This window comes from Maylandia zebra, linkage group LG13, assembly GCF_041146795.1.
Source record: "Maylandia zebra isolate NMK-2024a linkage group LG13, Mzebra_GT3a, whole genome shotgun sequence".
NCBI lineage: Eukaryota > Metazoa > Chordata > Actinopteri > Cichliformes > Cichlidae > Maylandia > Maylandia zebra.
The window spans coordinates 24,514,616-24,532,011 of record NC_135179.1 but is presented as its reverse complement, the minus strand read 5'-3'; the positions used below and the strand labels follow the sequence as shown (position 1 = coordinate 24,532,011).

Here is a 17,396-nt window from a genome sequence, read left to right as displayed (position 1 = left end):
TGATATCAGTTCTCTACCAGGAATATTCCTCCTCTCATTCCAAATCTCACTTTAAGTGTACGTCACTGCACTGGGACGGAGTGTTTAAAGAGGGTAGAAGAAGGAGACAAGGGGTTGTTTGTGAGTATGTGTGTGTGTGTGTGTCTCCTGGAGAATAGGGGTGTGCAATGTGCAAAGGTCACATGTTCCTCCTCCACACTGAATGAAGAGTGCAGACAGCCAGTGGGACTACCTTAGATTATCTGTGTGTGATAGAGAGAAGGAAGGGCAGCGAGAGAGAGAGAAAATAAAATGAACACATATTTTCAAAGCCGCTTAAAGTCTCAGGGAGTATGGCATATTTGGCACAGAACCTTTATTCATGCAAAACAACTGAAGTCATCAGATCTTTATCAAACAAAAGAGAATCCATTGTCTATTGTAATACTGTTGTTATTGTAATAACAAAAAATGAACAAGCATGTCATAAAACACTAGAAACATCAGTGAAATCCCATTAAAAATGCACACAAACACCAAATGGAGCTAAACTAAACCAGACAATGAGACCACAGAGAAGAGCGTCGTTGAAGCAGTGCGGGATTAAACCACTCCTTCCTCGGGGTCGATGAGTGTGGTCCGACTAGAGAACACGTCTGCCAGCATGTGTTTGGGGATCTCCGAGCCACGGACGCGTAGGGTGTAGCACGCGTCTTCTACTTTGCCCAGGCTCTGCCGCAGCGTGTGCAGCTTCTTGGACACCTCGTACGGGCCTGTGTTCCCAATGTAGGAGAAACCATCGTGGATCTGCCGCAGGAACTGGCTTAGCTGGAAGGGTGTGTCAATGTCGCCATTGCCGACGCTGCTGATGCACATCCGCATCAGCTCCCCTGTTAGGTCGGCCACGCCCAGCAGGTAGTCGGACGACGTCACCTGAAAGGTCAAGACCTGAGCGTTCACCGGCATCGCTTCAGCTGAGCCCTGAATTGGAAAACAGGACAGGAAAGAATACATTCTAAAAAGCTGGGCCTTTTTATAAAATGTCAACAAAAACAGAATGCAATGACCTGCAAATCTCTTAACCCCATATTACATTCATAGTAGAAGACAGAAAACTAAATGTTTAATCTGGGAAGCTCATTTTGAATTAGATGGCAGCAAAAATTTCAAAAAGTTGAGACAAGGAGGGAAAAAAGGATGAAAAAGTAAGTGTACTAAAAAGAAACATCTGGAGGAACACTATTATTTGAAATTCTTTTGGGAAATCAGAGCAGAGAGAAACTATTCAGCTTGTTATCAACGCTCAGTTTAAAAACCTGCATCTGTGATGGTACAGGGATGCATTGGGCACCCATCAATGTCTTTTTCAGGGAAGGCCGTGCATATTCCAGCAATACAATTACAGTTGTATTACAAGTACAACAGTGTGGCTTCAATAGACGGTTAGAAGAGCCTTGCTCCTGCAGTGATCTTCCTGAAGTTGGAATCTTTCACCAGCTGAAAACATCTGGAACATCATAAAATGAAAAATAACAGAGAAAAGACCCAAGACTATTGAGCAGATAGAACCCATATCAGACAAGAATGGGACACCATTCCTCTCCCAAAGGTTCAGCTGATCCCCTCAGTTCCCAGATGTTTATAAACAGCTGTTAAAAGAAACAGGGATGCTACACACTGGTAATTGTGACACTGAGACATGCTGCTGGCACCAATTTCAAAATTATCTTATTTATTTATGTGCATTTTCTGAATTTGAACATTTTATATGCAATGCCTTTAATGCAAATTAATGAGATTTAAGTCATATTGTGTGGATCAACAGACACCCTACAACTGAAAAAAATAAACTGTCACATCTTGCTTTAGAAAAGAAAAAACAATCCAAAAATAAAACCATTAAAACATTAATGGTGAAGTTTCTATATTTGGAGTCTCAAATCGAACGGTGACCTTACAGTGGCTACATCTAAGTTTTATTTTTATATACACTCTCTGAGCCAAACAGAGTTTGATACCACGAAAGCGACAAAATCTATTTTCCAGAATGTCACATAGTTCTTTTAAGGACTTTTTGGGGATTAAAAAATACTTCATAAATTGTTAATGTTCAGTCAGTCCTCTGTGATTTTACCTTAGGATCTGCCTTCTCTGTGTTCATGAACACCAGCCTGGCGTTGATCTCTTCCAAGCTGATGAGGCAGCGATGGCGGATGTAGTGCAGGAAAGAGACGGCTTCCACATATTCCTGAATCCCTGATGAATTAAAGTACATTAAAATGGATCAGAGTAAAACAATGGCATATTCACTTGATCATTTCACTGTGCTTGCTAAAACTGAATGTGACAGTGGCTGGGGCATTTGTTTGCAATTCACTAAAATGACCATGTATCAAATGAGCGTAGCAAGCAGAGCGTGCAGCATCAACATGAAATCTGCACAGTACAGATCACAGATGGAGATAATGATTCAAATAAAACCTGTTTCCTGTCTCTATCTTTTGATAGAACAACAGTGGGTGTTTTTTTTGGTGGGCTAAGATGACCCCTCATTTGTTTTCTGCCCCTGGGTAAACAACAATCCAATAATCACAGGACGGAAGACTTTGTGTCTGAAGTTTACTTTTGGAGCGGCAGTTGAACTTCAAAGAGCCTGCTATCTCTCCGCACTGACCGCAATGCGCTGCACGGAGCCAGCAAGAATACTTTATCTTGACTGTACTCTGAATAGCTTTCACCACTCTGATTATGATTTCAGTCCAGTCACACCAGCGTGTACAGGCAGTGGGCCGAACGACTACACAACACTAATGTGCACGGAAAATATGAAAACTATCAATTGCAGCTACTTCGTTATTTGGTTTTGCAAAATAAATGCATTAAATATATCGATGATCATCTATATTATGTCTTAATGACTTCATTTAACATTTTGTTTATTATGAATAATTATAGAAAAATCATTGATTTTTTTTCTATTAGTTTCTTAGTAGCTGACAAATTTCACCTGCTGAGACAACAGCAAAATCTGATACTGAGAACTTCAATTTGATAATTACCTAATAACTCTACTTACCAACATAGTTAAACATTTGTGTCTTTAAACAAAAGACGTATCAGAACCATATCGCAGCATTAATTCTCAAAGTTGTATGGGTTACATGGAAACATTATGTCAACAATTTGCATTTGATTAACTGGACTGATCTGAACAAGCTGGAGCAGAAAAGTTAAAAGTTAACCAAGTATTGCAAAAGCAACATAAAATAGCATCTTAAGGAAAAAGAGAAATAATTGGAAATAATGAAATGACATGAATTACCAATTTATTATCAAAAGAAATTTGAAAAAGAAAAATTAATTCTTATCTAATCATAATAAACTGTTAACAGTTACAACAAAGTATCCAGTGGTAAAAAAACAAAACAAAATATTTTTATTCTTTGGCTCTTAACCCGGAGCGAGAGCTTGGGTATTTAGGCTGCTATATTATTGCTTGTATTTTTTGTAATTCCTTGAATGCGCTTGTGTATGTGTGTGTGCGTGTGTGTTAGTGTTAATTCTTTAACCCTTTGTTTCATGTACAACATGTTGGTCATCTTTGTTGTTTTTATGAATAAATTTGGATTGAAAACATTTTTTCTTTTTTTTGCTAACAGCATAGTTAGCATTGAAACATTGTTACTTAAAATTGTGGATTAACAGTTTAAGTGAAACTGAGTGGTTTGTAAGTGTAGTCGCAACTTTAAATGGAGGATTAACTATTAATAGTTACAAACAAAAACTATTAAACTGAAACATGTTTACTTGGAGTACATAATTTTATAGTACTGTGAAAGAGTCTTTAGCCACTTTTCATTTCTTTAAATTGTTTTTCTCCAGGCTTCCAAATGTCTTTAAAACCTTAAAAGACCTTTGGAAGCCTGGAGTAGCCATTGGCTACTTTTTCACTTATATACATAACATAATTTCCTTAGGGATTAATAAAGTATTCTGATTTTCATTCCAGTGCTTGGACCTGATCATTTTCAGAGGAATGTTTTTTGATTGTTAAACCACTTAATGCTGACATATGAATCATTCGTAAATAAAAAAAGAAAAAGCACCTAACTCAATTTTTCCAAGCAAAGTATAAAGAAATGAGGAGCGGCTAAAGGCTTTTGAAAAATACTGTATTTTAGGCTTCGGTCCTCCCAGTGTTTATTTGGCAACTGTTTTCGACTCTTTAAAAAAAAAACAAAAAAAAAAAAAACTGCTTACCAGCTAAACACTGCCAGTGGATCCACTTTCACAGAGGGAACACCACAGTCCAGGGCAGTTTAAATAAGGCTTTGAGGCAGGCAGGCAGAGCCCAGTTCCTGCATTTACTGTCAGGAGTTGTTTATGTCTTTACTGAAGCAGAAGTTACCTTTGGTCAACGAGGCTCGCAGAAACCTTACAGAACATCGTGTCTAAACAGTGACTAAGAGCTAAAAAAGTGGAAATTTGAGAGATTTTACTGGCATGGTGGTAGGAAAAGTTGAGAGGCGAGGGTGCGAATATAGCTCGGCAGGATCAGATCTTGAGTAATGCGCAAACAGTACCGTTGCGGTTTGGCGCACATTCATGTACTGAGAATACTGAGGATTTTTGGACTGAGCTAATGTTTGACCACAGAGCGGTTCACTGAATTGCAGGTGAGCCACGTGAAAAGTTCCACATGTTAATGTACGTTTGCACTGACTCATAGCAGCTAGCAGGGTAAAAAAATAACAACAACAAAAAAAAGCGTACCCAAGTGCCACGCTGCTCTGTTATCAGTGGCAATTATGGTCAGATTTAGCCCACAATATCTTTGATGGTCATTATATAAAAAAAACAGACCCATTACACATGCCTGGAGACTTCTCCTCCAGCCAAGATTATCTGGAGGGCCCGTGCATCGAGCCCAGCCTCAATCTAATAAAGACGATGAAAATGGGGAAAAAAATAAAAGGGCTAATTGGTGGGAACTGCCATTGGTCACGTCGCGAAGGATGCAGCAGTGATTCCTGTGTGACCGCAATCTAAAAATGACTTCCCCAGCTGCTAGATAACAGCTCCCACTCGCTGCCAGTCATGTTTTTCTCCTTCGCTGCAGACATTATGGCTACAGTAACAAAAAGTGGTGCTTATGCTAGTTTGAAAACAACTTTATCAGAAGGCGTGACCATCACATCCAGGCCTGCATCAAGGTCATGCTTTAACACTATCACTGACTTTACAATATGTCTATTGAAGATAAAAGAAAATCATTTAAGTACAAATCATAAAAAAGAAATTATTAATTACATCAACGGATAAAGAAAAAAAATGTAGTTTCATATCTCACCTTAACTCTAGATTTCGACATTTCTTTGTCTACTTCTTATTTTGGGTGAGTGACACTATCGTCACTCTAAGGCAGCTGAGTGAACCAATCAGAAGTAGACTTTCTATCAGAGCTGCATTATACAATGCAAGCTAGTTGTGCTAACTTTCTATTGACTATACTCAATGGCTTTGAATGACCTTTTAGGGCCTTCCACACTATTATTCAGTGTTGGGGAGTAACGGAATACATGTACCGCCGTTACGTATTTAAAATACAACATATGAGTAACTGTATTCCGTTACAGTTACCGATTAAAAAGGGGGTATTCAGAATACAGTTACTTTGTTGAAATAAATGGATTACACTGCGGTACTTTCCTGTTTCATTTTGTCGCGGGTCAGGACTGTTTGGGTTTTGTTTGACAGCTACGTTCTTTTGTTCCAGGCGGCAGCGTTATGGTTGCCATGGTTACAGGGCGACACTCTCTCTCTCTCTCTGCGACTGTGTGTTTCCTGGGTGAGAGAGCGCCTTTTCGTTGTTGTTGTTGTTGTGCTAAGCTAACAGGCAGAATGCTACAAGCATAGCTCTAAAGAATGTAGCATCATGGGCAGTGTAGTCCGTGTTGCAGGGAGAATGCACTGCCATACACGTTATGGGTCTGTGAGCGCGAGGAGGGAGAAAAAGGCGAGTGGAAAGGTACGAGTTGTCATCGAGGAAAAACGGGAGCTGGAAGCATGTAAATATAATAATAACCACTGCAGCCAAGAAGAGTGCCTGACGAGCCCAGTTGTAAGTAAGCTATTAAGACTCGACTGTACACCGTGTTCGTGTTTTCCTCCGAAAACAATAAGTTCCGTTGGAGCAGTCTTTCAACGCCTCTCTCTGTCAAGAAAAGTTGACCCACACAACAAAGTAAAGCTATTTTTCAGCTACGAGCCGACAGGGACCCCGCCGTATTAGTCAGAGGTCCCTTTACTACAGTTCGGAGTCGCGGACCTTCAGTAATAGTAATAAATCACACAGCAATAGTACATTCACGTTGTTGTAAAAAGCACGATAATATATTAAGTAATCAGAATTATTCAGTTATTATTATTATTCAAAAGTATTCAGAATACGTTACTCTCATTGAGTAACGTAATGGAATACGTTACAGAATACATTTTGGGGCATGTATTCTGTATTCTGTAATGGAATACATTTTAAAAGTAACCTTCCCAACACTGTACTATTATTATATTAAAGGTATATTTATTAGAACCCTTAATGTACTTCATAAAGATTAAAACAGCAAAATACTTACTGCTTAATAATAAGAAGGAGATTCAACGAATGTGAGCTATCATTTTTGCAAACACCTCTAGTGGAATCTACATCAGATATGATCTAACTGAGTCACACACAAAGGGCCACGTGCCTTGTATCCCATGGGACCGTAATCTAATAAATCCACTTGGGTGTGGCAGGAGAATTTAAACAGCCGATTAACCATTTTAGAGTGAAAAAACACCACTTTCAAAGAATTCAGTTTCTTTCAGAATAAATATGTGCTTTATATATAAACGAAAAGAGGTAAATGACCACTCACCTGGTGTGAAGGCTCTGTGAAACTGATAAATATCCTCTCCTTTCAACTCCTCAGCAATCTGCCCAATCTTCTGCCTGACTCCATCCAGCTTTATGTCTGCCTCGTTCAGGACATCCTCTGCATCTGGTACACTTTACACACAGAAAAAAATGTTAAAAGGTACAAAAAACATAAATATTTATTTTTGTTTTAGACTTACTTTGTTGCATGCCCACTACAACTAATGCCAATGTATTTATTGTTTTTACTTATCACTTTTAAAGATCATTTGCCATTTTAAGATGATTTTCCCCCTGTGAAGCTCATTAAAGTCCTATTACATTTTTAGCTGACGCTGTTCTGAGATCTTGATTGACATTGAATTATATGTTTTGTCAAGATATTTCCATATTATTCCAAAGCATATATTCACACATTACATCCCTCTCAAAACTATATCTGTACTGAATAGAGACAATGTAAATGATAGGTAGGTTATTTTCAAAGCTGCTGTTTACATCAATGATATAAAAAAGACACTCTGTAGTGTCCAGACAGCAACTACAATCAGAAGCAGGCTCCAGTGAAAAAACTGATATACAGTTATGTCTAAAGGGTTTAGAACAATGATACATTTTTTGTAATTTTGCCTCTGTATACTAGAGCTGGGCGATAGAACGATAACGATATGTATCGCGATATAACTTTTTCTCGATAGAAAAATTCAACTATCGCGATAGACCTCGCCGCTCTTGTCCTCTTAAAAAAAAAAAAAAGAACAGCCAATCCAAATTACGTAGCGCAGAGCTGAACCAATCACAGCCGCAGCGTCACGTCACCTGACTTGTTACGTACAGCACAAGTGCCAAGCCGCACATGTGTATTTGTTTGGGAAGCAGCCAGCCACCGTACCACCCGGGTAATGGAGGAAATGAGTGTGCCGACTAGAAAAGTCAACCGAGCGTGACCGAAGGTTACCGAAGAGAAAACAGATGATGGTTCCAATGCCGTAGAGATTGTCGAACGGAAGAGCCATAGAAGTTCCGTAGTGTGAAGGTATTTCGGCTATTTCAAGTCTGACAAAAAACAGAGTAGCGTGCACTGTAAATTGTGCCGAAAGCAAGTCTGGAAATACAATAAACTGGTGCATGCGCTACGTCCACACGTACCCCGGTATTTTTGAAAACGCAGATTTTTCTATGCGTTTGCACCTTTCGTCCACACGTAAACGGCGTTTTTGGTCACTGAAAACGAAGATTTTTGAAAACTCCGTTTTTGCATTTACGTGTGGACGAGAAAAACGGAGAAAACGCAGCGTCAAAGGTGTGCGCATTTTTTGACATCACACTGTGCGCCACGTTATTGTTTCAGTGAAATGAATTTCTACAATACTGTTAATTCTACTCTCTGCAGTGTTTAAATGCTTACACACAGTTACTGTCCGTCCACACATACGACTCGGTTCTGCTTCTATGCCCCAGCTTTGTTTACTTTTTCCCACCGAGGCTTCTAGACTTCTGATTGGCCAACATTTCTGCACGGTTAGGAATCTAGCGCCACCTGCTGCTTTGGCATGTTCATAGCAGCGTTTTCCTTCATTTCTGCCTTTATGTGTGAACGGGATTATTTTTTAAAACGAAAACTGAAAATCTCCGTTTTCAAAAATACCCGTGTACGTGTGGACGTAGCCTCAGTCTCTGACTGGAAGCGCTAATTCGTCATTTGGCTTTTGTCAGACTAAAGTAACTGTTAAAACTGTTTGAAAAGCTAAGCTATACAACAAGGAGAGATTGAGAATTTCCTTTTAGTTCTCAGTTTATTTGATATTGACAAAGGTTAGTCAATTTTGTCTGTTCTTCTGTAAAACAAACTAAGATTTATTTTTAGAATTAATATTTTGTTTCTAAGTGGAATTGACAATTTAGTCTGTTTTGTTTGTTCTATTTTGAAACTTAAACGCTTTAGCGGCTGCCTTTTGTGTAGTTTGCAATATTTGCCTTTATTTATCTGAAAAAGTCTCATGTTCCTTAAGTACATCTACCCTGTTGAACTTATTATGGGAAATAAATATTTAAATAAAAACAAGCTGCTGATTATTTCACATTTTACTTGTGAGCAACGGCACATTTAAATCTTACAAATATAGTTATATGGCTTATATCATGATAGATATCGTTATCGCCTGAAATGAAAAAAACATATCGTGATATGAAAAAATCTTATATCGCCCAGCTCTACTGTATACTAACACAGAAGACTAAACAAAACAATCAATATGTGATTGAAGACTTTCAGGGTTAATTCAAGGGGTTTAACCAATGTTTTGCAGAAAATGTGAGTAACTACAGATACTTCTGTCCTGAGCCACCCCTCACTTCCTCATATTTTGCTTCAAATGAGCCACACTTGTCATTTTTTTAAACTGGTCCTGAGCAATAGTTTTCCTGAATGTTTCTCTTTTGACATTGGCTGCTGTGCATGTCATTTATTTGTGGCTCATCAGAAATGGCCACAGCAGAAGAGTGACTGTCGATAATCATCCACTTTAGTTGTCTTTTGTGGGCTAGTTAGTATGTTTTGTCTTTAATAATATATCAGATTGTTTATCTGGCTTTATCTCTGACAGGTTTATTTTGTTTTCTTTTTTAGCCTAATGATGCCTAATGATCTCTTTTTGCTTTGGTGTTTAAAATTAAAGTGGAAAACTATAAAATCCTAATTTCAACATGTTGAATGAACTTCAGATATCATGTCTGCTGTATTTATCATGAAATAACCTAGGAAGAGGCCTCACCTGAAACTGCCTCAGTCAGTACAATTACTGGGCCTTTTGAGAATGGGAAACTGTGTATAAAAGTGGCTGTAACTCCTACACAATTAATGCAATATTTTTGTTAAACCCCTTGAATTAAAGCTGAAAGTCTGACCTTTAATCACATCATGATCATTGTTTTAAAAATCCACTGTGCTGGTGCACAGAGGCACAAGTAGTTATCCCAAAAACTTATAGACCTAACTGTACTAATCTATACGGTGCATATTATTGTTAAGAACACCTACGTGGTCACTCTGTGCAGAAGAAATATGGTTCTCTTGCTTTCAATTGTGACGTCGCGACTAATCTTAACAAGACGCTCATATTTGTCGTGTTTGGTGTCGAGCTCCTGTTGGAAAACTTGAAATACACAGAGAAATGTTTCAGTGCAGGCAATACAACATTAAAACCATTTGGGTGCAAAGTGCAGTGAGAATACTGAGGATGCTGTTACCTTTGAAGGCAGCCATGACAGACGAGGAGGGGTTGGCACTCATTTCGTGCTCCTGCGCTGCATCTGCATTTCTCCGTGAACAACCCTCACCTGACAGTAGAGATGATGTCATAGTCTTTAAATAATAACTGCCTCTATCTGCCTCTCAGTCACACAAATAAAATACACTGAAAAAAATGAAATTGGGTGGTTGTTATATGTACAAGATTCAAACTTGTAATTGGAACTAAATTATTTCATGTTCCTATGGTGAACGTAATTAAATCATGTAGCATCTGCATGAAATTCAACAACTTAATTTGTTCTTGTTGAGATGACATGATCATGACATACAATCTAGTAAGAGTGGTTAGTTGCCTGGACTCACGAAATTCACAAGATCACATTAGATGCCAAACTGCAGGAAAATCATTGGAGTTTTAAGAGGCAGACAACTGCTTGTTTTATCGCTATTTATTGTGGTTTAACCTGTCAAGGACAAAAACGTACAGAAAAGTCTGCATCAAACCTTGTAATCAAAGCTTTCCTAGTTTTCTTTCCTAGCCTGGATTGACAGCTTGGTGGTGTGATGGTGAGTGCTGTTGTCTCACAGCAAGAAGGGCCTGGGTTCAAATCCACAATCTGTCTGGTTTGCAGTACGTAATTAGAGTTAGGTTAATTGGCTATTCTAAATTACCCATGAATCTAAGTGCAAATGGTTGTTTGTCTCTATGAAATCATCAATCCCATATTGGTTCATTAAGCAAGACTAGCAGTAATTGCCCTGATTAACAAAGTAGTTGTTCAAACAACAAGATTTCATTGTGTTTTCCTGAAGTTTTTAACTTGTGTAGAATGAATTAAAACAAATTTCACTTTACATACTTCAATATGTAAAGTGACATAAGTCAATGTAAGTATACTACGTTGATCCAACGTAATCTGATTACATTAAACCACCAAATGCCAAATGTGTTGGTTTGACATGGTCAAAAAATGGGTTATTGTACTTAGTTAAATCACGTGGAAAAGGTGCCATGATTAAATTGTGTTCCTCCAACAACAGATTTTTTGGAGTGTAGGACAGAAAATTTCTTGTATGTACAAACAAATGACAACGACAGTGGCTGCATGGTGAGATTTTTCCCATTCAGCAGCCAATGGCAACTTGTAGTGACCAAATGGCTGCTAAGAGCTTGAGTGCGTGGGTATAAAGATTGCGTGTAATTGCCAACCTGACCCCATTCAATCGGAGACTGATAGAAACATTTATTGCAGGTTTTAGTGACAGTGTTGGCACGCATTAGAATCTCATTTTTTGCAGCAAAAAAATATTGAAAGTGAGATAACTTTATTTAAAATTGTGCATACTTTGCAGTTGAAAAAAGACAAATGCGATACTTGGCTTAATGCAAAAGGTTAAAAAAAAGATAATAATATTGTATCGTCAATGAAGTATTATGATAAAATCCTATCGTAGGGTGACTCGTGATTCGCCCTAGTATGTGCTTTAGGCATTTTAAGGGAACACGGGATTAGCACTGTTTACGTCTGTTACGACCGAAATGATTTCGTTAACCTGACTTAGGCAGAGTAGGTTAAAACGTTATCATGTATTAGTCCTACTGTTATTTTAGGCTTGCTGGGTAATTACAAAACTCATAAAACTAAACTTGTTATTTTGAAATGATGGACTTACCTTCTCGTTTATTCATAGCTTCGGTGTTGTAGTGCACAGTTTTAAGGGGTGTATTTCGAGAGTTTTAGCCACTAACTAACGCCAGTACCAGTCAAACGTAAAGGCTGAGTACTATTACGATAAAAAAACAAAATAGTTCCGCTTTAATCCGAAAAAATTATCTTCTCTGAGCGATGGAAAACAAAATTAGTAGAGCCTACAAATATTTTAACGCGAATAAAACGGTGTTTCCTTGGTTTTAATAACAGGCGTTGGTGCGGACCTCAGTCCATCGCGGGGCTTTTGCGCTGTTTACACGCGTAGCAGGAAATTCAAAGAGATGCATCACGGGATACGTAGTTAAATGTCAGCATCAGGAGTTAGTTTTATTACAATGTTTTCCTTATTACTAATTTTCAAATAATTAGAATCTGCTTTTAGAAATTTGGCGTAAATATATAACAATTGCATTTATAATAATAACACAATTTCAATAACAACAATACAAACATATAACAGCTATATTTATAATAATTACATAATAATCGCTTTTATGACGTTATAACTATTAAGTAAGTTCTTGAAGATACCATGTATACTAATTAGATATTCCCATACCAAACCAAAAAGAAAGATGTGCCACACAGAACTTGTGCAGCCCAGACAATTTCTCTTTCCAGTCAAAATTCAAACGTAGAAATTCTCCAGACTGCCACCCTAAAATAACCAGTGTCTTAGATATTCCATCGAATATCTAAGCCAACCTTTGGCGAATTACTCGTCTTTTCAACAAAACGTTCCACCTTGACTTCTTCCACAGATTGAAATGTCTTTACTGAAAGTCCTGCAGATGTGATTTGCGATTGCTTTCTGTTAACCATCTGTGCATCTTTTTGAATATTGGCCACTGTTGTGTGATGCTTACTGCATACGTTTGTTTTCATTCACTTTTCATGATTATTTTTAGGTCTCAATTTAAAATTGGGCGTCTCCCTGTGGTCATTTAACATCTCCGAGAAGTTGTTTTGTGCATCATATTTTTTTTTCTTCTTGTTTTTATGTCATTGTCATTTTTTTTGTAGTTTTTTCCCCTTTTTGTAGTAACACCTTTCATCTTTTTACAACCACTCTCTTGGAATAAATGTACATATCATCACGTTTGGATTTACTATCTAATTTTGAGTGACAATTGGGGTATTTTCTATGTGTCATTGTTTTAACTTTGTATCTCTTTAAGTGTACTTTGTGTCTCATTTTAGTAATTTTACATCTTTGTATTGACATTTGGTCCCTTTACCAGCATCTTACATCTCTTTGGTGTGTCATTCTGGATGATTGTTTTGTGTATATTATATTTGTGGATAAAACAAGACCAGGACCCAGATGAAAAAACAAAACAATTTAACTTACCGTTGTGATGAATGAATGACAGGTGTTTGTCATAAAATATTTATATGAGTACCTCCATGCTCAATAAAATTTAAAATGTTATCCAATATGGCTTCCAGTAAATGATTTAAGTCACCGGTCTGTCATAATCCTAAGTTTCATAAACTGCACGCCACCCAACTTATCTGTCTATCATAACAGCAGCAAGCTCTTTAACTTTTTGTTTGTGCGAAAGGAATTTCACCTATGCGAGCCAGGAATGAGAGCACAACACAGTGCTGCTGACTGGAGATGCCTTCAGGTGCTCCCTTCAAGCTCCTACAAACTGATTTGTGCCAAAAACTGGTTTCCGATTCTTCTGTTTTTATTATGTCTTTTTTCTCATAAATAGACTATAGTCAACAGGAGCCACGAAGGGGTTATATATAAAACAAAGAAACGACTTGTTCTGCAAAAAATCTTTATGACTCCGTCTTATTGCATCAACATCATGATTATAATCCAGTCCCTTTTGGCCAATTAAAATATCTTTATAGAAGTGTGATGTTAGTTCTTGACATTTTAATTTTAACGACACATTTGACTTGCAAGTGGGTAGCTTCTGTTTCACTAGCATCACAAGGTGACAGGGCTCAAAACGATTTGCTATCATTCATAAGTGGTATGTTTAGCAGATGTAAATACCTCCAATTATGTTTTTATTTGTATTATTTTGGGGGGACAAATACCAGAAATCACTTTTCGGCACGACACAGGTTTTTAGATGTTTCTTTTGCTTAATATAGAATAATTACAACAGCACAACCACACGCAGGTAGACAAATACTCATCAGAATATCTGGTTTCTTACTTTATAATTTAGGCTATATGATACTATTGCTTCGATAGGAAATGCGCACAAAACGAGTCAGCGATGCTTGAAGCAACACTTGCCATATGGCTATATCTCTTTTGCTTGTCCTTTCCACAAATCTGTAAGCGGTTTGTGTCAAATTTAAATGACAGAGCTACCTTTAATTTGCCATTACACAGTATTGCAGTGTTACAGTAATGGTGAAAGTCAGAAAGAAAGCAACATTGGATTTATAACCTATTATACTGGATTGGGTACTCAAAGTATAGAAGTATAATCATGCATTTATGCCCTTTCAGTCTGTTGCACATTTTGTTCATACTTATTACTGCATGGTTGGTGGAGCTAATTTTCTGCACTGTTAGAGAACATGAATATATTGCATAATTGAAACAGTTAGGGTAACATATGTACATCACTTTTTACCGACTGACCAGAGGCGCATGCCCACCCCCGACAAGACTTGAACATGAACTTTCACGTGTCGCAAACACGCCTTTTTTCACCGCCAACTGTCTGTCCGACCGCACCTGAAAGCAGCACGAGAGAGGCGGTGCCTTTGTGCTGACGTCAGAGCGGGCCGGTCCTCGAGCTGGGCTGGCTGAGCACACTCTGAGCGGCGACATCCATTACCCCGGGAAGGAGAGCTAGCTTGCAAAAATGCCTCCCAAAGACCTCGACCCACCCCTAAAAGCTGGTCCATGGGCGCACGTTGTCGTGTTATTCCGCTGACACACGAGGAAGAAAAGGACATGAGTGCGATAAAATGGCAGGGTTTTGAATGTTTGATTCCTCTGGGTATCAGCGTGGCGTCGGCGGCGGGTCGTTTCCAAAGTTGTCGATTAGCAGAGCGCGTGAAGGATCGGTATTAAAGGAGCAGTACGCCTCCTGTATCCTCAAAACATGGAGAAGCCGCAGAGCGAGCTGGACCGAGACCGACAGTACTGTGAACTTTGCGGGAGGTTTGATAACCTTCTTAAGTGCGGTAGATGCCGCAGCTCCTTCTACTGCAGCAAGGAGCACCAGAAGCAGGACTGGAAGAAACACAAGCTCATTTGTAAAGAGGCGGACAAGCCGCAGCCGCCCGCACAGAAGCCCGAGCAGGCACCGCCGCCCGGGGACGACGAGGCGCCTGAGAAATGTCGAGAAGAGCAAAGCTCCGAGCAAGCAGACATTGCAAACACAAAAGCACTGAGAATTGAGGTGAGAGCTGGACATGATATGTCCGACAGCACCGCCACACCTAACGGACAGAGCAGCTTATCCCCGCAGAAACTTGCCATGGAGTGCATAGTGCCGTGCATGAATAAGCACGGCATCTGTGTGGTGGACGGCTTTGTAGGAGCAGAGATCGGGCTGGGCATTCTTGAAAATGTCAAGGCCCTGTACGAAACTGGCAAGTTCACAGACGGTCAACTGGTGAGTCAAAAGAGCGACTCCACTAAAGACATCCGAGGGGATAAAATCACGTGGATCGATGGCAAGGAGCCCCGCTGCGAGAAGATCCAATTTCTAATGAATCGCATGGACGACCTGATCAGACATTGTAATGGCAAACTGGGAAACTATGCGATAAATGGAAGAACAAAGGTAAGTACGAAGCACACGCGCATACTGCGCATCTACTGCATTCATCCTCCAGGAGCCAGAGGCTTGCTGGTGCGACACCTGCCACACACACTACAAGGTCAGGGAAGCAGCAATACTCTGCGTGGGGATGAAATCAAAAGTACCGCAGGTTTTTAACAGGGGTGCATCATTCTGCAGAAGCTTTTTTTCTCCCACTTTTGTCGTTAAAGCGCTATTAGGTGTAACAGATCAACCTTGTTTGCTAATTAGATTCGACTTTGCGGGTAAGAGGCCGGTGAGTCCTCTTCTGGCTTTGCTTTGAGTCAGAAAGGTGATTGCTGGTGCTGCTCACATGTTAATGGTTTTGTTTTGGACGCACGAAGAGTGTGCACAGACAGCGCACGTGTTCGGTCGCCATGGCAATAGAAAGACACCCTCAAATCATTGCTCTAAATAAACGCAATACCTCAACCAATAAGAAAGATTAAATTTGGATAGAGCACGTGTCTGCAGCATCTTTGAATCAAATGAAATCCAGCTGAAATCTAATGGAAGCAAAGCACGAGGCACATTGTTCTAGCAAGCAGCTGCAAGCATATGTCATGCTGGACTGTTTATTCTAGCCTAAAATGATAAAAAAAAATAAATAAAAGTATATTGATCCTAGTTCAGATGTGTAAATAGTTTAGCTTTCTGATGCCTACAGAATATATTCCTAAATCCATATTATCCATAGATTACTGCTCAAGTCCAGTCCTCACCTCTACAGGCTGCACTCCCTCCATTAAGTGTGTATTGTTCATATTTTGAATGACTATTGGTTTTTAGATGTGTTTCGTAGGTGTGTAATTATGTTTGGTGCTCTATTTAAAATAAACGTGATGGGGAAAGCATCAGATATAGAAAGCAGAGTTTCCAAATTAAAGATCAGATTTCGCTGAAAGCACCTTAGTAAGCAGTGAATAGCAGAGCTATATGTTCTAACAGACTGCATTAGTTTCAGGACGGTCATTCTGACCAGTGACACGACTAACACCGTTAACACATGCTGCCACATGCACAAACAATGGAGGCAGTCCAGCTTATCAGAATGTATATATTGTATTCATATGTTTGTACTTTAGCTTTTATTTTTGGTAAAATGTGAGTGATGTGAAGAAGCTGCAACCATGTGGCAGCTTTAGTGGTGACAGGTTGTGGTGATAAGTTCAGCGTCACACAACATATTTGGTTAGGCAGCATTCCTATACTGAGAAGAAAACCTGCGTGTTACAGGGGCGAAAGGAAGCTGTGGGTAGCTTCTGTTTCACTAAAATGTGTTTTCTAAGAACTTGTTTTTAATTGTCGGATGTCCTCGTTTTTTCAGGCTGAGCAGCTAGAGTTCAGAAGCTCTCCCGGCTCCTGGTTTGTTTTTTCCTAACTGTTAGTGCTGTCTAGTGGATAACGATGGTTGCGTGTGACCTGCGACTCTTGACAGATCTGGTCACCATGGCCTTATAGCATGAGACTGCCTCAGGAGAGGATGAGGTGCTTTCAGGCTTTCTCCTCTTCCTCCTCCTCTCCTGAGTGAAATTCTTTGAAGGCTATAGTCACTATTAACTAGAAGTTTAGCAACATCACTTTGAATCTGGCTAGAACCTAAACACACTAAAGCAACGGGCCTTTTATTATAATATTAGAGAAATAAATCAACTTTGTAGTCACACACCTCTCACACAGTTGATGGAGCCATCACAAATATCTGCTCTGTTGGCTGAGAATAAATAAAAGCTGCTGGACTG

General features: G+C 39.1%; 2 protein-coding genes across 3 annotated transcripts in view; one reads left to right on the top strand and one right to left on the bottom strand.

Annotated features, from left to right (window-relative positions):
• Positions 1-315: 315 nt before the first annotated feature.
• Positions 316-12,132, bottom strand: tsnax (translin-associated factor X). Its single transcript, XM_004559730.3, has 6 exons — positions 11,826-12,132; positions 10,148-10,237; positions 9,939-10,053; positions 6,900-7,030; positions 2,114-2,235; positions 316-960 (listed from the first exon to the last, which is right to left on the bottom strand). Exons 1-6 carry the CDS (start codon positions 11,839-11,841, stop codon positions 583-585), a joined length of 852 nt encoding a protein of 283 aa, XP_004559787.3. The 5' UTR covers positions 11,842-12,132; the 3' UTR covers positions 316-582.
• Positions 12,133-14,618: 2,486 nt separating this feature from the next.
• The window catches only part of egln1a (egl-9 family hypoxia-inducible factor 1a), a 35,992-nt gene continuing 33,214 nt past the window's right edge, over positions 14,619-17,396 (top strand). The window contains exon 1 of one of the 2 annotated variants that reach the window (XM_076891843.1): positions 14,619-15,636. In XM_076891843.1, coding sequence (XP_076747958.1) covers positions 14,950-15,636 — 687 coding nt within the window. In that variant the 5' untranslated portion in view covers positions 14,619-14,949. The remainder of the gene's footprint in view (positions 15,637-17,396) is intronic. The other variant, XM_004559731.5, reaches the window with a different exon arrangement.